Source organism: Pelophylax lessonae (assembly GCF_965119305.1).
Source record: "Pelophylax lessonae genome assembly, chromosome: 1".
Lineage (NCBI taxonomy): Eukaryota > Metazoa > Chordata > Amphibia > Anura > Ranidae > Pelophylax > Pelophylax lessonae.
In genome coordinates, this window is record NC_138768.1 from 80,957,269 (window position 1) to 80,979,885 (window position 22,617).

Here is a 22,617-nt window from a genome sequence, read left to right on the forward strand (position 1 = left end):
GGTGCCACTCTACTCTTTTATACACAGTTGTGACATGGCGCTACTCTTATGTCAAGACATCGCTCATTTATCAAGTCAAAATTTTAAAAAACATTGTGCTTGTCTCACAAAACACTCTGAGTCCAAGGTACTCCCAATCCAAGGTTTTATTGTATGTCTACTGTCAAAATTTATAACAAAAATTTGATCGTTTTGCAAAACACTCTCAAACCAAGGTTTTACTGTACCCTGATGTCAGTGGGAGTAATACAGCAGGAGTGGTAAGTTCCCTGGTGTTGGTGGAAGTAAAATGCCCCTACTTCATTGGGAGTTTAGAGAAGATATAGCGCCAGCACTGGTGTCTGCAGGGCAAGCTGTCAAGCTGGAACTTGGTGCAACAGAGTTCTGCCACCTTCCGACATTGACCCTGTGCTTTCCACTCACTGCTGTCACTTGTACACAGAAGCATGGCTCCCTTGTCTACAAGTGACAGCGCTCTTCTGGTAGATGCACCGAGCCACGCTAGTCTAGTGGCAGTAGTTCCTCCTAAAGCCTGTTTCCACAGCGTGCACTCACCACTCTACTACTGAGGTAAGTTATAGCTGCTTTTCTGCAGCAGAAGTTCTCTCTGGTACTCTCATGGAAAACTCTGTGCTGTGTTTAGGGGGATAGCTCTCTACTGGAGGGGTGGGGTGATTAGGGGGAAAAGGGGTGTCATTTTTCGTTGTAAAGTTGCCAGTGAAATATGCACTCCTGAACCCTGCACTCTGTACATAGCATACCCCTGAACCCTGCACTCTGTACATAGCATACCCCTGAACTCTGCACTCTGCACATAACATACCCCTGAACTCTGCATTCTGTTCATAGCATAACCCTGAACTACTCTGACTTGTCTACTTAGCATACCCCTGAACTCTGCACTCTCTATTTAGCATACCCCTGAACTCTGCACTCTGTACATAGCATACCCCTGAACTCTGCACTCTGTACATAGCATACCCCTGAACTCTGCACTCTGTCCATGGCACACTCCTGAACCCTACACTCTGTGCGTAGTGCACTCAAGAACTCTGCAGTCTGTATGGAATGTACTCCTGAACTCTGCACTCTGTATATAGCACACGCCTGAAACCTGCACTCTGTGAACACCGTACTCCTGAACTCTGCACTCTGTATATAGCACACGCCTGAAACCTGCACTCTGTGAACACCATACTCCTGAACTCTGCACTCTGTATGTACAGTACTCTGTACTGTATGCAGTGTCATTCTGAACCCTGTACCTAACGCACGCCTGAGCTCCGCACTCTGTATGTAGTGCACTCTTTATATGTAGAGTATATGAGATATAGAGTATATGCACTCTATTTAATAATGTCCCCTTAAAAGCCTCACTGTTTATAAAAAATGTGGCCCCCAATGAGGGGGGGGGGGTATGGATGAGATTCACCCCTATTGGAACTGGTGACAATTGGGGAGTAAACCCAATAGAGTTGTCTAACGCAGTGGTCCCTAACATTTTTGGCTCTGGGGACCTGTTTTGTGGAAGAAAATTGTGCCAGGGACCGATGGGTGAGATACATTTCTTTGTGGCCAATTTAACGGGACAGTGGCTGGTGTTAGCGCTTCAATCATCATGACACCATGATTGATATGGTGTCAGGATGATTGTAGTGCATTTTTTCTATTATTACATTGTAATATAAAATGAAATAGTTCAACTCACCATAATGCAGAATCAGTGGGAGCCCTGAGTGTCACCTGCCACCGTCGCCTGTCACCAGATGAAGTTTGTCACTTGTCACGTCGCCTGCCTTCAGATGCAGGTTGTCACTTGCCACATCACCTGCCACCTGATGCAGCTTGTCACTTGTCTCATTGCCTGCCACCAGATGCACCATGTCACTTGCCACATCGCCTGCCTTCAGATGCAGCTTGTCACTTGCCACGTTGCCTGACACTAGATGCAGCTTGTCCCTTGCCACGTTGACTGCCTTCAAATGCAGCTTGTCACTTGGAACGTTTCCTGCCTTCAGATGCAGCTTGTCACTTGCCACGTTGCCTGCCTTCAGATGCAGCTTTCCACTTGCCATGTTGCCTGCCACCAGATGCAGTATGTCACTTGCCATGTCTCCTGCCACCAGATACAATGTTGGACTTGCCACCTCTCCTGCCACCAAATGCAGCATGTCACTTGCCACCTCACCTGCCACCATATGCAGCTTGTCACTTGCCACCTCACCTGCCACCAGATGCAGATTGTCACAGACCCACAGACTTGTGCATTGGTCCATTGAGCACAGAGGCAGAGTGGGTTCCGTCCTATCCTAGAGTGAGGGCTGTACAGCGGTGATGTGGGGCGGGCGGTGAGAGATGATGTAATTTCTCTGCTCGCCTGCCACTGATAGGGTAGCATTCACAGCCTGGCTGTGAGGGTGGAACAGCGGTGATGTGGGGCAGGCAGTGAGAGATCATGTCATCTCTCTAATTTGCCCACTGCCGCACCTCTGACAGTGCAGCCTCCATGGCCCAGGGGTTAGGAACCCCCAGTCTGCAGAGCTATAAAGGATGTATATTTTCTAGTAGGGACACCTGTTCTAGAGATAACGAGAACAGAGAGATCCTCTGGGTGTGGGACTTTAACGCCACCTTGTGATGGAAGGTAATGGATTGTTTAAAAAAGATAATTTTTAATTAAATAATTTCATAAAATTGCTGATACATGGCATGTGTAGCAGCATGAACACCAAGTAACAGCAAAAGACATGGAAATTACAAAAAAAGAAACACCATACAATATAGGAAATAATGTCAGTAACCCAATGCATTTCGGGGCTGAAAAAGATCCTTCATCAGGGATGGAACTGAGGTTGAATAACCTACTGAAAGATGTAAATTATAGTAATAAGTATATTGAAACATAACAATATAGCGATATCTTTAGTGTATAATTAACTTAGACATATATACAACTTACTAGTAATATAATATAAGATAACGGTCTAAAAAGAGAATACCTCTCACTTTGGGAGATGTCCTATAACTTCATGTTGGGTCTCTGGGTCAGGAAAAAAAGGGAAATGTCCCTAGTGGTAAACAGACAGCAATAACCTGGCAGGGGTTTAACCACTTGCCGACTGCCTAACGACGATTTACGTCGGCAGTCAGCCCCTCAGAGGCAAAGCGTCTATGTCGCCAGCCTGTGAGGCTCTAGGGAGCAAGCGCGCGCCGCTCGAGGCGCGCTCCCGCTCGCTCACAGACCCCCCGCGTGTGTGCCCGGCGGACCCGATGTCCGCCGGGCATTCACGATCGTCCGTTAGAGCGGGAGAAAGGCAGGCGGCTAATGTAAACAAGCCGCCTGTCATTCTCCCCTGTGTAAGAATGGTGATCAAACGGTTCTACTATGTAGGACCGTTGATCTCTGTTCTTACACCAGTAGCCACAGCCAATCACAGTTAGAAGCACGCCCCTAGGGACACACTTAACTCCTCACTCTCAAATAAAATTAACTCCTTCCCTGCCAGTGTAATTTTTACAGTAACAGTGCATATGTATAGCACTGATTACTGTAGTAATGTCACTGGTAACCCCAAAAGTGTCAAAAATGTCAGTCAAGGGTCCGATCTGTCCGCCGCAATGTCGCAGTCCCGCAAAAAAAATCGCAGATCACCGTCGTTACTCGTTGAAAAACAAAACAACAAAAATTACAAAGATCTTTCCCTTAGTTAGTAAACGTAATAACTTTTGCGCAAACCAATCAAAATATGCTTTTTGCGATTTTTTTTTTACCAAACATAGGTAGCATAAAACAAATTGGCCTAAAATGTTAAAAAATTTCGATTTTTACATTTTTTGGGGGGAATTTCATATAAAAAAAACGGGAAAAATATTGTTATTTTTGCAAAATTAACGCTCTTTTTTTGTTTATAGCGCATGATCAAAAAATCGCACAGTTGATCAAATACCACCAAAAGAAAGCTCTGTTTGTGGGAAAAAAAGGACGTCAAATTTGTTTAGGTACAGGGTCGCACGTTAAAGTCATGCAGTGCCGAATCGCAAAATAGGCCTTGGTCTGGAAGGGGGTAAAATCTTCCGGGGCTTAAGTGGTTAAACCCTACACTATCTAAAATTTAAAAAAAAATAGTTTTGGCTATGCATACAATTTAATTTATGCCCATGCTTAACCCCAGCCGGGAATGTTAAACATAGCTCTTTTAAAGAATGTAACCTTTTGTAGATTTTGATCCTTCAACTCTTCTGCTAGAATCTTAAATTTATAAAAAAAAAAAAAAAAAAAAGATTGACCTCTAGCTAGTTAATTATGTGCACTAGTCCTGTTTCAATCCATCAGTCCTGCAAGTGGACTTGCCATTGAAAGCAGTGCACAGAATGTTTTATAGGCACAGCTGATTGGTCGGGCCCATGTTCTCATCTTTCTCTGTTTCTCTTGGGCCACATATTTAAAACCTATCTGCATAAACTACGGACTCCCAGCAAGATTTAACAAGAAACAAAACAATGAGAGACAAGCTTAATAAATTTTCCGCAGAAGCAGCCATAAAAATTAATTGTACGCGGCCCACGGGTATTGGAATTTAGAGGAAGTGAGAGACCAATTACTTCTATTGATGAAAAATTAAATCATAAATTACGGGTGCTTGAAGTTAAATGCACACGGGATGAAAATTCTTAATGGCGCTGGCTGGAATGGAAAGGTGTTTTGCCGGCAAGAATCATTAAACGCCGCTGCGGTTTTTTAGATCGAATCTGAAAGATGTGTTATGTGGACCCCTGTCATTTATTGAAACAGAAAATGAGTTTATCCTCCTGAGATAATGCTGGAGAGGAGATCGGGGTCCCAATAGGCTGTCCTGCTATGCTTTGATGACAATTTCCACCTAATTAGTAACAATGGGATGGACAGACTAATCAATAAGAGGATGTAGCTGGAAAGAGATGGGAGAGAGATGAGTGTAGGAACATCAGCCTCTGTGTGTCTAATAGACATCCAACAAGTTTTTTATTTTATTTGTAGATTTGGCATGCGTAGGATTGCTGTGTACCAAACATGAACTTTTGTAGGAATGGTAAAGCTTCATTAAACATTATTTACTGTAAAAAAAAACTGCCCTGAAAAATGGATAAACTTTTCATGTCTATCTTGACGTTGGCAGTACCGGTGCTGGGACAAGGTCATCTGGAGCCCAGGGCGAACATGCCAAACTGCATCCCCCCCAGACAGTGGCGGCTGGTGCTCCATCAGTTGGAGGGGGGCGGCAGATGGACCCCCCCAATCACTCCAGCCCACACCACCACACCACCAATATCCCCCCCGTGCCACTTTACTTACCTTGCTCCGTGGGACTGACAGGCAGCAGCGGCAGCGGTCTCCCCCTCAGTCTCCATGTTCCCTCTCGGCTGCCTTCTCCTCCATCCTTCTTGGCCGATAGGATGCCTTCTCCTTTCAGCCAATCGGGAAACAGGTCTCAGGACCCGCTTCCTGATTGGCTGGGAGGAGAATTAGTGTGGCCAGAGCGAATATTCATTTGCTATTGTCACACAACTGGGTGGGCTTAGGGTGAAGTGCTCTGCGCCCTGAGCCCACCCTTTTTTGAAGCCTATTAGAGCCTCTGGCTCTAATCACGTGCTTCCAAAAAAAAATCCCCCATTGGAATCCATGCATCCGGCGCCCTGCATGTAGATTAGGGGGCCAGACGTATGGATGGGGGGGGGGCAGCGCCCCTGTGCTCCTAATGGACGGGCCACCACTGCCCCCAGATATATGAGCATTATGTGTCAGCAAAAATTCCCACAGAATAACAATGAGCTCTAATCTGCATGCTTACCCCCTAAGGATATAATCGCTCTCCTCCCAGTACAAATCTTCCCCCCTACTGCAATCCCCCCTCCCTTTCCCCCCTCCCCCAAACCCCCCCTGCTCAAATGCCCCCCCCCCCCAAAAAGAAAATTCAACCCTTCTAGCACAAATCCTCTACCCCTAAAATTTCCCCTAGTAGTATACATCTCCCCCCCCACTTCAAATCTCCCCCGACAGCACAAATTTCCCCCCAAATGCCCCCTTCCAACACAAATTCCCTCCCCCTCGATCTCTTTGTGGCCCCCCCTTCTCCACATGATACCACAATGCCCAGGGCCCTCCAGCCCACCCCTTGTCCTGGCCCTGGGCAGTACTGAGGCTGAACTGCTGAATGGGGAGTCATTATCTGCAAATTGTTTTTTTACTCTTAATGGTGAAGTTAGATCAACTAAACCAATGATGGTGAACCTTGGCACGCCAAATATTTTGGAACTACATTTCCCATGATACTCGTGCACTCTGCAGTGTAGTTGAGCATCATGGGAAGTGTAGTTCCAAAACATCTGGGGTGCCAAGGTTCGCCATCACTGACCTAAACCATTAGAAGTTAAAGGTTAACTCCAATTTTGTGGGTAAAAAAATACCAAAAAAAAAAAAAGATAAATAATATATCGTATGCAATTGCTACTAGGGATGTACTGATACCATTTTTTTTAGAATGAGTACGAGTACCAATACTTTTTTTTTTTTTAATACTCGCCGATACCTACCGCAACTGTTTTTTTTACACTTTAACTGTCAGCAATATTACAAAGCATTGAAAAGTTATGTACAATTTTTTTGCTTTTTTTAATGTGAAACGTGTAAGTATATGTTAAAGGTGTTAATATTAATGAACAAAGCAAAAAAAAAAAAAAAAGTTTTAATCATTAAAAGTTTATAAAATAGAAAGGAAAACAAATCAGCAGGTGATAGTAATTAAATGGAGAAGGAGATTAAGAAGTTAATTAAGACTGATTAGAGTAAATTAAGGGTTAATAAGAGGTTAAACAGAGAAAAATTTAGTAACAAACACAAAAAAATTTTTTACTTGATAGGTTGCGTTAAACTCACTTCATCTGCAGATCGAAGTTCATCTCTTTGATCTGTAGATGAAGAAACAGAAATACACAAAAGGAAACAATGTTTCTTTTTATCTTAGTGTTTCAGCTGCAGAGCAATGTTGTTGTGGGGGTCTGCGGGTGAAGGGCTTAGCAGAATCTGGAAGCCCCCTTTAAACAAGAATTAATTTGGAATTAGTTAGTTACTAACAAAATTAGTAACATAATGAATCTATCTGAAACTAAACTAAACAATTTTTTTTTCCGTTCTGCTTATGTCTAATTTTATTTCAGAAAATGCACTCCCAGTGACCCTGTGGGGTGCTCTGTGGATGCTTGCACAGTCACATTGTTTGGTAAATGGCATTAATATCTCCCTGACTGATTTCACTCATTTGCTTTGAATTGCTCTTCAACTGGTATGGGTAATTTCTGAGAGTACCAAGTCAATAGATTTGGTACTTTAGGCTTTAGGAAGTATACCCTATTTTCAATGTTTTCTTTAAAAGTCAACTTTTTTTTTTTTTTTTGCAAAAACTATCTTGGTGATATTTGAGGCAGCTAAGCAATTATAGCAATGCAAAGTTGAGACGCTTTATCTGCTTAAAGTACAGATTGTACCGCAGTTTTAATTTTCTATCATTCCTTCATAGGTTTTCTACACAGAGGTAATTAACGGTAAACATGTGAAACAGCTAACTCAGGATGTTCCTCTAAAATTGGATATGTTGAACTTGGTAAGTTACTTAATTATGTGAATATATTTAGAATTGCATTACTAAATTATTTACATTGAACAGCTACAGAAGACAACTTTCTTCTAATTAACAGGTGAAGAAGGAGTTATAAAGATAAGCCATGTATTAATATTTGTTAAAGCTAAAACTTTATGGTGCCCATCACCATGCAATGAAAGCAATCCATTCCCTTCTTGACACACTTTATTGTTGAAGGGTAAAGGTGACAATACTTTTAGGTTTTGGGTTTTCATATTTTCACTCATTTAAAAACTGCCTTTATTATATTATTGTCTTCTTTTTTTGCTGACTGGTGGACAGTAATGGCGCTTTTCCACTGCATGGAACCGTACCGGGTTGGCACGGTTTTGTGCTTTTCCACTGCTGGTACCGCATGGTATAGGGTCGGAACGGTTCGGTACGGTACGATACAGGTTTGCTTTTCCACTGCATGGAACCGAACGGTACGGTACGGCTCTGAAAAAACAATACCTACTCGATTGTGGTTCCAACAGGTACCAAACTGGTACCATATCCCACAATCCTTTGCATGCAGTCACTACTAGCCACTGATTGGTCAGAGAATCCCACCCACCCCGTTGTTATCCCACCCACTTAACTTTAGTACTACTTTAGTGGAAAAGCAAACCTATACCGTACCGTACCCAACCGTTCCAACACCGTACCATTCGGTACCAGCAGTGGAAAAGCAAACCGGGCCAAGCAGGGCCGAGTAGAGCCGAGCCGGTACGAGCCGGTACTTGCAGTGGAAAAGTGCCATAAGTGAACTCTTTGATTAAAAAAAGTAATAGATGCATAAATGCCCAGGCCAGATTTAGCAGCTTCAACAATATTTTTTCTAAGCATAAGCCCAGGTTCACACCAGTATGGCTTTGAAGTCGCATTACTTCAGCCCGACTTCAAAGCAGTGCGATTTCATTTAACAGATGTCAATGCACTGAAATCGCACATAAATAGTGCAGGAACCTTTTTCAAAGTTGTTGCCACTCAAGTCGCAGCGATTTAAATGGTTCTATTGCCACAACTGGGGCACGACTTTTCATGTGACTTTGAACTGTCAAGTCACATGACATATCGCACTGGTGTGAACTGGTTTATTGGTTAGTTTAATTTTTTCAAGTTTTGTAGGTTTTTAAGCAGGTAATCTTTACATTTTAAGCTTTATAGACATTCTTTGGACAGGCTTTTTTAACCAAGGACCAAAGGAGAGCCTGGAAAATGTTAAAAGGCGTTGAGAGCATCATCTTAGAAATAGAAAAGTGATGACAGAAAAAGGCAAAGTAGTCTATCGAGTCTGTCCATTACCCTTATTTAAATTCTGACACCTTGGAATTCAATCACTTTCTAAGATTAGTTTTTAACTTTCCTGCAGTTAGTTTGAGGTCATGTCCCGTATTCTTTTTTTGGTTTCATGTTGAAAATACTGCCCTCCTGAACCTTATTCCCCCCCCCACCCCTTTTGATGTATTTAAGGGTTTCAAACATGTCTTCCCTTTTTCTTCTTTCCTTTGGACTGTATATATTAAGTTCCTGAAGTCGTTCTCGATATGTTTTATCCCCCAAACCTTTCACCATTTTTGTTATCCATCCTAGGACTTGTTCTATTTTATCAATATCTTATTGTAAGTGAGATCTCCAGAACTGGACACATTATTCTAAATGAGGTCTCATAAAGATCTATATTGGTGAATCAGAACCCCCTTCCTCCTGCTGGTCATCCTTCTAGTGAGACTTTCTAGAATTCGAATTACTTTTCCCACTCCCTGGTCACACTGTTTTTACTAGGGATAGACTGATTATCGGCAAGGCCGATATATCGGGGGCCGATATGCACTTTCCCCGATATATCTGTATCGGCCCTGGAAATGGCCGATATTGCCGATATTTTTGTGACGTCATTCTGCCTTCTTAGGCCGCCTCCCTTGCCTTGGACAGCCTCATCTGAAGTCAGAACTAGTCTCGCGGGAGTGTATCACAGCCATACACCCAGCCACAGCAGCCCGGTGCCAGCCAGCCACCCACATCCACAGGCCCCGTACCAGCCAGCCACCCACAGGCACTGTACCAGCCAGCCACCCACAGGCACTGTACCAGCCAGCCAGCCACCCACAGGCCCTGTACCAGCCAGCCAACCACAGGCACTGTACCAGCGAACCAGCCAGCCAGCCACAGGCCCTGTACCAGCCAGACAGCCACCCACAGGCCCTGTACCAGCCAGCCACCCACAGGCCCTGTACCAGCCAGCCAGCCACCCACAGTCCCTGTGCCAGCCAGCCACCCACCACAGGGTGCCAGCCAGCCACCTACCACAGGGTGCCAGACAGCCAGCCACCCACAGGCCCTGTACCAGCCACCCACAGCCCCTGTATAAGCCAGCTACCCACAGCCCCTGTGCCAGTCACCCACCTACCACAGGGTGCCAGCCTGACACCCACCCACCACAGGGTGCCAGCCAGCCATTAAGCATTAAACAAAAATGAACATGTTCAGTACCAGATATGTGTCAAAAATTGTCTTTATTTTTCAAAACTTTAAATGTACAAAATATCGGCCCACATCGGCCGATACCGATACATTGTGACCAAAATATTGGTATCGGTATGGGCCTTGAAAAAAACATATCGGTCTATCCCTAGTTTTTACCCCCACTGTTTGGTCACCCCCAATGTTGTACTCTCTCAGGGGATTATTTTTCCCTAGGTGCATTATTTTACATTTAGAAACATTGAACTGCAGTCTCCACTGCTTTGGCCAATCTTCCAGCAATGCCAAATCATGTTCCAATCCAGACACCTCCAGGGATATCAACCATATTACACACCCTTGTGTCATCAACAAAAATACATACCTTACCCAACAAACCTTTAGTTATATCTTCTTGCTGAATATTAAAATATAATAAACCATAAGCAATATTTCATGTTTTCAAACTTCATTTTTTTTTTTTTTAGATGAAGTGTGTTCAAATGCACTATACATAATTCTTATATTTTATTGGGTCAATGTGTCATAGTGCGTTCTACAAATATTGATGCAGTTTACTCGCCACTAACCTTAAAAGTTACTCCCACTGTGAGAAATATGAAGGCTGCCACTTCTGATTTCTTCTCCAACTTCCAGTTGCCTGACCATCTCTGGCTCTAAGGCAGATAAAAAATTATCCCTTGCAGTGGAACTGTACTTACACGGGAAGAGTTAATAGCTTGCTTTGTCTAAGGAAGAGGGGGCACAGTATTACTTGATCCTCCGCTCCCCCATGATCCGGTGGTAGACTGTCCCTCCGCCTCATGTCTAAAGCAGGGCTATGGACCGTGCTCTGGAACTGATAATGTTGTTGGGACTGGCCTAGCTGTGGGGATGAGCGGAGGATCAGGTAAGTAAATATTTTTTTGTTTGTTTTTTATTACCTTTTGAGAGATTGGTAAAGAATCATGGAAATGAGAAAGACAGAACGAATTCATACTTGCATATTTATCCTTTACATTGTTACTATAACAAGAGGGCTGATAAGCCCCCTATGTGATAATATTTTGTAGTGATTTGTTCTCTTTATTGAGACAGCAGGGGTCAATTTGGCTCCTAATGTTTCCCCTGCACTGTGCCTGAGAAATACCTGATAGATCCTACATTCTCTACAGCTGGCTGTCAAATATTGTTAGCAATAAAATTGGAGCAGATGTTTACTGATCCTACACTCTTAGACCGGCCATACATGGTTCAGTAATGGGCAGGCTGAATGTATCAATTTGATCGATCGAACAACCAGCCTGTCAGATTCTCTTGCGATTATTGCCACTAGTCACTAGCAATAATCACTGTCTTCTCCCCATGGGGACGGCGGGAGAGGACAATGGCACAGCAGGAGGATTCCCGCATCAACACTGTATGATAGGGAATCGAGTAAATTGAATTCTTGCAACCCGTGGTTGCAGGAAGAAATTTGCTCTGTGTGTATGGCCGGCCTTATGCTATCCTGAGGCTTGGTTCACTCCTGCATCTGTTCATTTTTCACGCATTTTTTTTTTGCATCACGTGTAGGGCAAACCATTCATTTCAATGGGCTGCTCTGTGCAGGAGAATCATGGAGAAGTCCCTGGCTCTTTTCAGAAAATGCACCGCACCAAATCGCTAGGTGTTTGCAGATCCTTGGGGGTTCTATTAACAATTGATGACACCACAGCGCATCTGCTAAAGGGCAGTGTGTTTCTCTGTGTGTCGAAAAAGCCTGCAATTTTGCTTGCATTCCTGACATGTAAATGCCTTAACATAGCCTGAATGCCTGCGGCTAATCCCAAGCATTACTCCATCACAGAATTCAGTGTGAAAATGTTTATTCCAAGTAACACTCGGGCTTAAGTGTTTTTACATGTTTTATTTTTTATACAGCTGGTATAAGTACCTGAATCCTGTCTTTATATTATCTTCTTGTAATCCTTAGCAGCACATATGTTGTATGAGTGGAAGAGTAATAGTGAGCCAGCCAGGGCCCTATAACTAACACTTCAAAGTGTTGGTAGGTTAAGGCTGGGTTCACACTTATGCAAATTGGATGCAAATTAGAAGCAAATTGGGTCCTGTGCCACTTCTGGTCCATTTCAGGTGTGAATTCAGCTGAAAATTCGGACAATTTGCACCTGAAACGGAGAACAGGGGCACGCCGGATCCCCTGCTGTGAGCCGCAGCCGCACTGTAAACATGCTTATACTATAGAAGAGGCAGGTACAGCAATCAGTGCCGGGACAAGGCCATCCAGCACCTAGGGCATAGATGCCAAACTGCTCCTGTCCCTACCCTTAGGGTTAAGGTCAGGGCACCCCCATCTCTGCAATAAACCATTGCGGCCAGGGCAGCCATCCCTTCTGCCCACCCCTTGTCCCAGCCCTGAAAGCAATCACTGCATGCTTGTGTTGCTTCTCCTTTATTGTCTAATTTTGCAGACTGGGCGAGGGGGGTGAGTCCTTGACCAAGCTGTGCTGCTTTACTGCATCACAGGTCAAGGACCTGGCTATGGTGTTCAGCTGTGGTACTTTGGCTACAAAGCTGTCTAAACAGATTTAGAAATTCTTTAGCAGGTAGGTCTGTACCCATATACGTATTTCAGCGGCCTATTTAGCTGTTTGCTTGGAGTTTAGCTTTACGAGGGCCTGTCCATTTATCCACTATGACATGGGCGATGCAAATCCTTTTTCTCATCCATCTTTGTGAACATTCTGTAGCTCATCGAATCTATTTCCACAGCTGAGTGTCTTGCTAGGAGCCCTTTCCACAAGTTTTCTATTTAATTTGGCACATTTGGAATGCAATCCATAAATGCTATTTTAAAAGCTGGTTCACAAAAGAAAATGAGCTAAGCTGTGAAACGTTTCTCTTTCAGGGACAACTAGATGCGGTGGAAACATTAGTAAGTACCTGTGCCGCTCAGCTGGATACGTCACAGATGTCCTCTACATTTGTATTGTGGATGAGGCTATTATTACACAGCACTGTTGATGGACTTGTGATGGACTTGTGGAATATAAAAATGCAGCAGATGGTTTGCAAAGAGTTTTACTTTGTGCTGTAATTAAAGCAGTCATACCACTGAGTCATCCCACTTCACACATGTTAACGGAGCATGCAATTTCCTCCAAAATATACTAAAAAATTTCAGAACAACTTTTTGCAGAATCATTGCCATCTGTCAGTTATGGACGTGAAGAACATAAATCTTTCACTGCTTAGTACATTTATAGTTTATATATAATATGTTGTGCGTTATACGTTTGAGAATACTTTCCCGAATGATAATTATAACAAGTTCTTTTTAATCGATTAATTTGTTTTTAACAGCATAGACCAATCATAGGGGATACAGACTAAATAGAGAATATATATATTTATTCACAAGACATGTATTCACAATAAATAGTTACACAAAAATATAATCTCACATAAAATACAAACTTTAATTACAACCCTAGTTGGATCGGTTTGGCTCAGCAATGTAAATCAAAGGACAGGATAACTTTTTCCCAGAAAGAGTAAAAACGATATGTAGCGCCCCCCCCCCCCCCCCCCCCAACTTCCAGGGGCCTGGCAGTGACCCCCAGAGACAGGGAGGGCTGACATCCCTCCTCAGGGTGCAGATTACTAGGCATGGTGGGTGGTGAACAAGATAGAAAGATGGGAGCCAGTCACTTTTATGCTTCAACAAGGAGAAGTTTATTTCTCACAACAGGAACAAAAATGGGAGAGAGGGGTAGGGCACAGGATACCCTTAGTAAAAAACGGGAGATTGGCAGACTCTTTAGACAAAATGAAGAATAGGCAGACAACAGTACAGAAAAAGAACCTCTAACCACTTAAGGCCCGGAAGATTTTACCCCCTTCCTGACCAGGGGGTATTTTGCGATTCGGCACTGCGTGACTTTAACGGACAATGGCGCGGTCGTGCGATGCTGTACCTAAACGAATTTGACGTCCTTTTTTTCCCACAAATAGAACTTTCTTTTGGTGGTATTTGATCACCTGTGCGATTTTTTGATCATGCGCTATAAACAAAAAAAGAGCGAAAATTTTGCAAAAATAACAATATTTTTCACATTTTTTTATATGAAATTCCCCAAAAAAAATTTAAAAATCTACATTTTTTTACATTTTTGGCCAATTTGTTTTCTGCTACCTATGTTTGGTAAAAAAAAAATCACAATAAGCGTATTTTGATTGGTTTGCGCAAACGTTATTGCGTTTACTAAGGGAAAGATTTTTGAGGTTTTTGTTCTTTTTTTTTTTTTAAAGAGTAATGGCGGCTATTTTTTTTTCTGTGCGGGACTGCGACATTGCGGCGGACAGATCGGACCCTTGACTGACATTTTTGACACTTTTGGGGGTACCAGTGACATTACTAAAGTAATCAGTGCTATACATATGCACTGTTACTGTAAAAATTACACTGGCAGGGAAGGGGTTAACTTTATTTGAGATGCAGTGACTATGTGTGTCCCTAGGGGCGTGCTTCTAACTGTGCAGGGATGTGTCTGTTTGTGTAACAGCACAGATCAATGGTCCTACACAGCAGGACCGTTAGATCAGTGCTTTTACACAGGGAAGAATGACAGGCGGCTTTGTTTACATTAGCCGCCTGCCTTTCTCCCTTCACAGCGGACGATCGCGAGTGACCGGTGGACATTGGGTCCGCCGGTCACATGCACGGAGGTGTCCGTGAATGAGCCGAGGCAGGAGCGCGCCTCCGGCCGCGCGTGCTCGCCCACTATTGGCTCCCAGGCTAGTGACGTATATATACGTCACTTTGCCTGGCCAGGGCTGACGGCCGCAGTAAATAGTCGTGCGGCGGTCGGCAACCGGTTAAGTTATGGACTGGTCTGGGAGGATACTCCTCTCCCCTGGGTCCAGTCTTCTGTAGCAATCGGTACTTTGTAGCATCAGCTGTCTTTTATGGCAACAGCAGGTAACTCACAGAAGGTGCAGGAATTCTGTGGATGATTCCATCATAACGCTTTCCCAGGCTCTCCATCCTTTCCTTCACTCTTCCAGGCAGTGTGCAGGCTCTCCCTTGCAGAGCCCCAAGGACATGGTTAGAGGCCTCAGACTTCAGGCCTACCCAGCAGCAGCTATTCCTCACACACCCACCCAGGTCTGGGTGGTAAGAGACAGATCACCTGACTTCATCCAAATAAATAGTCTCTCCCAACATGCTCTGCTAACAGTGTGATTGGCTGAGAGAAACATACATATTCATAATCTGACTCACTGTAATTCATCACACTAATGCCAAAGGTAACAGTTCCACCTACTAACAAAAGGGAGAATTACAGCCAAACCAGGATTAGGAGGGAAATCCAATGACCACAAGACTATAAATCAGCCAGGCTAGCTACCACCTAGCACAACTAAATTTACTAGCAATCCTGTTTAGGACAAGGGTGCTACACATATATCAAGAATTATATATCAGACAAAAATGTCTGCGATTTGCGTAGCCAACAGTTACTCCTCTGCAGTTGGAGTGAGAGTAGACTATGCAAAACGTAAGATTAATTTGCTAATATAGCGCTAAAGCAAGAATGGAAACATTTATAAAAACAAAAATAGAGTTAGAGAAAAATCTACAATGGTTGTTACAACTGGGGAAGGTAATCTAAATATCCTGAGCATACAATATTTATAGCACACAAAGAATCAAAAATCAAATGTAATCAATAAGACGTAATTACCATTCCAAAATGGCTGCTGACTCACAATGGTCGTTACCAGAGTCCTAAGATGGCTGCCTTTCCCAAAATGGTGGCTGGTTAAGGAGGAGCTTGCGTCTGGCGTCCTTAAAGTTTTTCAGAGTGCCAGGCGTAAAATGAGGGTGTGAAATAAGATGGAGTATGATGAGTGTTATGTAACTATAAAAAGGGGATTCACTCCAGAAATAAAGAGATTATTCTCCCTCTCTACAAGACTCTGGTCCGGCCACATCTGGAGTATGCTGTCCAGTTCTGGGCACCAGTCCTCAGGAAGGATGTGCTGGAACTGGAGAAAGTCCAGAGAAGGGCAACAAAAATAATTAGGGGAATGGAGGACATCAGCTATGAGGAAAGACTACAAGCACTGAACTTATTCTCTCTGGAGAAGAGACGATTGAGGGGGGATATGATATCAATGTACAAATACTGTACTGGTGACCCTAGCATAAGGAACAAACTATTCAGAGAAAGGGAATACAATAAGACACGTGGCCACTCACTAAAACTAGAGGAAAAACGGTTTAACCTTAAAGTACGTTGGCGGTTCTTTACTGTCAGAGCAGTAAGGATGTGGAATTCTCTTCCACAAGCAGTGGTATCAGCAGGGAGCATCGATAGTTTCAAAAAACTATTAGATGGGCACCTTAAAGACCACAACATACAGGGGTATACAATGTACGGTTAACAGCAAACACACACACACATCATAGGTTGAACTGGATGGACTGGTGTCATTTTTCAAGTTGATGACCAGAAAATATTAAAAAAAACTTTCTTCCCATGGCTTCTCTGTTGTTTACTTTCCCATAGTTGAGACAATGGTCTGTTAGTAAGGTAACCCATTTTACAGCTGTCTTTGTAAGGTCTGTTACGAGATGTCCTTGTATGTACTGTAAATCTTCCCCCACGGTTGACTCACCTGGGATCAGCAATTTCATTGTCAGGGTATTATATACACGGTTCTTCAGATATATTCTTATTCAATGACCATAGAATATAGTTCGATATCTCAAGGGTTAGTCAACAACAGCTTACCACTCTTCAGAAAGGACAAAGGAAACAGAAACGTGACATCTACTTGTGGAATTGCTGGTGAAGGCCTTGAGTTGAACCTTGTCTTTGGGTTAATTCTTCACATGCAATTATGAAGAATATGTCTATTTCTTTCAATAGTTCTGACAAATATAAAGGAATAGCATTATACTTCGGCAGCGTCAGAGGTGAACAATGATAAGAAATATCAGGGCATCTTTCTAGAGCAGTGTTTCAGAACCTTTTTTCCATCAAGGCACCCTTTAAAACTACGGACAGACTCAAGGCAAAATTCTAAAATGTAAAAACCTATCCTAATAGCATTACATCATGGGTGTCCAACCTTTTGGCTTCTCTGGGCCACATTGAGTGTAGAGAAATTTTCTCGGGCCGCATATAAAATATATACTATAGTTAAGGTATATAAGTAATAAAATGCCGCCGCATCCTTCCCACGTCGCCGCACCCCCCGCACTAATTTAACACAACTAGAGGATGATCAAATGAAATGGAATCAGTATACAGAGGTTTACTTCTTCTGAGAGATATTAAACACTCTAACCATCATATGACCACTTCAGTGATTTGAAGTGGTCATGGTGGTAAGAGTCAGAAACACTGCACATGCTCGCCTTGCCCCCCCCCCCTCCCCTGTGAGGCAGCCTCTGCCTACCGTTAGTTAGAAGCCGCTGTGGTCATGCCCCTGACCTGACTTCCTTCCTTCCCAGCAAAAAATAAAATAAAATTGGCAGGGGGCAGTGGGCCGCATTGCCTGGGGTTCTGGGCCGCATGTGGCCCCCGGGCCGCAGGTTGGACATGCCTGCATTACATAATACATCAACATCCACATGTAGAACACCCAACGTTGGAGGTGATTTATTCTTCCAAAGAAAATACATTTTTTCACACTGGTACTGACTAGTATTCCAATGTTTCTCTTCTCCCTCCATTTTTCTCCTTCAATCACCACAGTGCTGAGGGAGAGGGGCACAGGAGGATCAAACAAGGATGCTATGGAAGCAACAGACATCCTCCTTATTATATACATATATATATATATATGTATATACTGGTTACCAAGACAAGTTTTGATTTTGGATTTTGGATTTGTATACATGTAAGGGTTTTGAGCTTTAATCCATTTTTTGTATTTTTGTCCTCCTTATTAACTGATGATGTCATTGGTTGTTTGGATGCCAGTGTAAAGAAAGTCGTAATGGTGCACAATGAAAACTCGGGAATTTGTGTAACTAAAAGGCAGGCTTGATCCACCTGCTAGCTTATATACAATTTTTTATCAATTCTTAGGCATTTTCCAGACCATAGACTTAAAGTAAACCTAAATGCAAAAATGTAAATGGATCTATACTGACAAAAAGTGTGTGCACTATATATGTGTATATATATATATATATAGAGAGATAGATTAGATAGATAGATAGATAGATAGATAGATAGATAGATAGATAGATAGATAGATAGATAGATAGATAGATAGATAGATAGATAGACAGACAGACAGACAGACAGACAGACAGACAGACAGACAGACAGACAGACAGACAGACAGACAGACAGATAGATAGATAGATAGATAGATAGATAGATAGATAGATAGATAGATAGATAGATAGATAGATAGATACAGTATCACACAAGTGAGTACACCCCTCACATTTTTGTAAATCTTTTATTACACCATTTCATGTGACAACACTGAAGAAATTACACTTTGCTACAATGTAAAGTAGTGAGTGTACAGCTTGTATAACAGTGTAAATTTGCTGTCCCCTCAAAATAACTCAACACACAGCCATTAATGTCTAAACTGCTGGCAACAAAAGTGAGTACACCCCTAAGTCAAAATGTTCAAATTGGGCCCAAAGTGTCGATATTTTGTGTGGCCAACATAATTTTCCAGCACTGCCTTAACCCTCTTGGGCATGGAGTTCACCAGAGCTTCACAGGTTGCCACTGGAGTCCTCTTCCACTCCTCCATGATGACATCATGAAGCTGGTGGATGTTAGAGACCTTGCGCTCCTCCACCTTCCATTTGAGGATGCCCCACAGATGCTCAATAGGGTTTAGGTCTGGAGACATGCTTGGCCAGTCCATCACTTTTACCCTCAGCATCTTTAGCAAGGCAGTGGTCGTGGAGGTGTGTTTGGGGTCGTTACCATGTTGGAATAGTGCCCTGTGGTCCAGTCTCTGAAGGGAGGGGATCATGCTCTGCTTCAGTATGTCACAGTACATGTTGGCATTCATGGTTCCCTCAATGAGCTGTAGCTCCCCAGTGCCGGCAGCACTCATGCAGCCCCAGATCATGACACTCCAACCACCATGCTTGACTGTAGGCAAGACACACTTGTCTTTGTACTCCTCACCTGGTTGCTGCCACACATGCTTGACACCATCTGAATCAAATAAGTTTATCTTGATCTCATCAGACCACAGGGCATGGTTCCAGTAATCCATGTCCTTTGTCTGCTTGTCTTCAGCAAACTATTTGCAGGCTTTCTTATGCATCACCTTTAGGCCAGGCTTCCTTCTGGGATGACAGCCATGCAGACCAATTTGATGCAGTGTGCGGTGTATAGTCTGAGCACTGACAGGCTGACCCTTCACCCCTTCAACCTCTGCAGCAATGCTGGCAGCACTCATACGTCTATTTCCCAAAGACAACCTCTGGATATGATGCTGAGCACGTGCACTCAGCTTCTTTGGTCAACCATGGCGAGGCCTGTTCTGAGTGGAACCTGTCCTGTTAAACCACTGTATGGTCTTGGCCACAGCTCAGTTTCAGGGTCTTGGCAATCTTCTTATAGCCTAGGCCATCTTTATGTAGAGCAACAATTCATTTTTTCAGATCCTCAGAGTTCTTTGCCATGAGGTGCCATGTTGAACTTCAAGTGACCAGTATGGGAGAGTGAGAGTGATAACACCAAATTTAACACACCTGCTCCCCATTCACACCTGAGACCTTGTAACACTAACGAGTCACATGACACCAGGGAGGGAAAATGGCTAATTGGGTCCAATTTGGACAATTTTTTTTTGTACTCACTTTTGATGCCAACGGTTTAGACATCAATGGCTGTGTGTTGAGTTATTTTGATGGGACAGCAAATTTACACTGTTATACAAGCTGTACACTCACTACTTTACATTGTAGCAAAGTGTCATTTCTTCAGTGCTATCACATAAAAAGATATAATTAAATATTTACAAAAATGTCTGGGGTGTACTCACTTTTGTGAGATACTGTATATCAGCAAACCATCTGTTTGTCACTTTTGTACCAAACATCTATCGTAAAATTTTCATAATGTATTTTGTTATATCTCCAATCAGAAAACTGTTCTTGGCAACCTCCAGCCAGGGACTCTGCACCGGGTTAGTGTTGGGGCCTACAGCTGGGCAGGAAAGGGAAGAGCCAGTATGCCAAGAGATGTGTCCACGTTAACCCAAGGTGAGAACATAAATGACATGACTTCTGTATCTGAGTGGCTGTCAAATGTCTTAATTCCTTGACAAACATACAAGCATGCCCAGTCCTAGGTGGTCAAATGTTCTTTAGCATCATAAAACGCAGTGATTTGGTGTGAATGGTTAACCTTTTATGTTATATGGCCTGTTTAAAGCAGAGTTCCTGCCTCGGGGGTGAATTTTAGATAAAAATACCCCCGGGACAGTCAGGGCTAGTGCTTTCCACAATGGATAGCCTCTGTACTGTCCCAGGTTGCACTTACCTTTTAGAAGAAATACTTACCTCCGGCGCTGCCATCTCAGGTGTGGGCAGCTGAAGCCAGCGCGTCCTCTTCTGCCTCATCTTCGGTGACGTCGGAGTCCCAGAATGCCCTGCACCGGCCCTGCTTGTCACTTCCAGTGCAGGCACGTCATGCCTAGAAGCTGTTTAGCAGGGAATGCCACGCCTGCACCGGAAGTGACGAGCAGGGCCGGTGCAGGCGCATTGACTCCTGCGAGCGACGACGTTCAGCTCCCAGGAGTCATTGCAAGCCGGAAGTGACGGAGCGGGCCGCAGAGGGAGGAAGTGGAAGGAAGGTGAGTATATTTTCTTCAAAAACAAGGTAAGTGAACAAAAAAAAAAAATTGTGACTATCCATTTCTTTTTCAGGTGACTCTGAGCAAGCAGATGGCCCAAAATAGATTTTTTTTTCGATTTTGAGGCCGGAACTCCGCTTTAAATCCAAGCAGAGCCAACAGTGTTCTTCATTGACTCTGTACTGGCTTTTCTTACTTTTGATCTCCATATCAGATAGATTCGTATTTAGCTGATATAAACAATGTTCTGGTATATAGAGAGCTTTATGATAATCACAGGACGCACTGTGGGACTCTTTGTTTGGCTTTAGTAAAACACTGGTAATCAGCAGTGCAGTTATATACACATTCCGGATACTTAGAAGTGGTTTGCCATTGATTTTTGTGTTGTTGTGCCGGTAATACTTCACAAATGAGCAGCGACTGATGTAGATGAATGTAATAAATCAATGTAGTAATCAGTTACAAATCGAATCCATGATCTGTCTCCGGAGAATATATGTGGATGGGGTTAGTGTTCGTCTTGCTCTGCCAATTCACACATTTCTGCATTGACTTTTGTTTGTTCTTCCTGCTGAGATTCGGATTTGATTTCTGTCATTCTCTTTATTGTAGATAAGTGCCAAGTACCTGATCCCCCAGCCCAGCCCCAGGTTGTGGTTGTGTCGGACGTGGAGGTCGCTATTTCCTGGAAACCAAGCACCAGGGAGGGCAGCTCGCCTGTTCAGTACTATACAGTAACATATACAAGGTCAGTTATTAGTATTATTTTTATTATTGAAGGCAAAAATACTGTGCACTTTGCAAGTACAGTTGCTTTTTTTCCCCGGAGCTTAGTAAATGTGGTAAAGTTCTGCTGATTTCTATCATCTAATCATGTGCAAGCAAAACATTTTTACCTTGCACCTGCTTGGGTATTTTTTAAAATCTAAGCTTTACAACATTTACATTTACTAAGGAAAATGAGTGCAACTGCACTTGTAGAGTGCACATTCTATTTGCCTTTAGTAAATCAACCCCATTATTTCCTTGTTGTTAATCTTAACCACTTGCTGACTGCCCACTGCAGTTTTACTGCGGCAGACTGGCTTGGCTGCTCGAAACGACGTAGTACTACTTCGGTCGCACGTGTGGTGCTGGGGGGGGGCGCACGCCGCCCCAGGTGTGCTCCCACCCCCACTAGGCAGCGGGGATGCCAATGCATGGGGCCGGCGGCCGCAATTGCCCCTTGGGCAACCGTGATCGCTCCCCATTGAGATAGAACGGTCAGCTATTGTAAACACAGCTGACCGTTCTCTCTGAAATTATCACAGAGCCCCTAGGGAGTGGTCTGTTTACCCCGAGGTATTCAGAGAAAAAAATACACATGGTTCCTCTATGGTTTCCTGAGTCCGATTGGACAGTGCCATCCCATGTGACTGCGGCAGTCATCTTAGATCAGGCAGAGCCTATTTAGGGGCCCTTGCTCCCAGGCTTGGCATGCATTTCACATTTGGGTAGAGTAGGGATAGTGTTTAGCTGTAGGTTGAGGTTCTAGAAGAGTAGGGAAAGGATAGTGATGCCATCACAGGCCATTCTTCCTAGAGACCTCCCCATTTGGGTACGGACTGGCCAGGCCGCATTCTGCCCCTCA

General features: G+C 43.5%; 1 protein-coding gene across 2 annotated transcripts in view; it reads left to right on the top strand.

Moving 5' to 3' along the window:
- Positions 1-22,617, top strand: part of EGFLAM (EGF like, fibronectin type III and laminin G domains) — a 305,415-nt gene that overhangs the window by 149,124 nt on the left and 133,674 nt on the right. For both annotated transcript variants that reach the window (XM_082264828.1, XM_082264829.1), the window contains exons 3-6: positions 7,554-7,637; positions 13,033-13,059; positions 20,274-20,391; positions 21,600-21,735. In XM_082264828.1, coding sequence (XP_082120954.1) covers positions 7,554-7,637; positions 13,033-13,059; positions 20,274-20,391; positions 21,600-21,735 — 365 coding nt within the window. The remainder of the gene's footprint in view (positions 1-7,553; positions 7,638-13,032; positions 13,060-20,273; positions 20,392-21,599; positions 21,736-22,617) is intronic.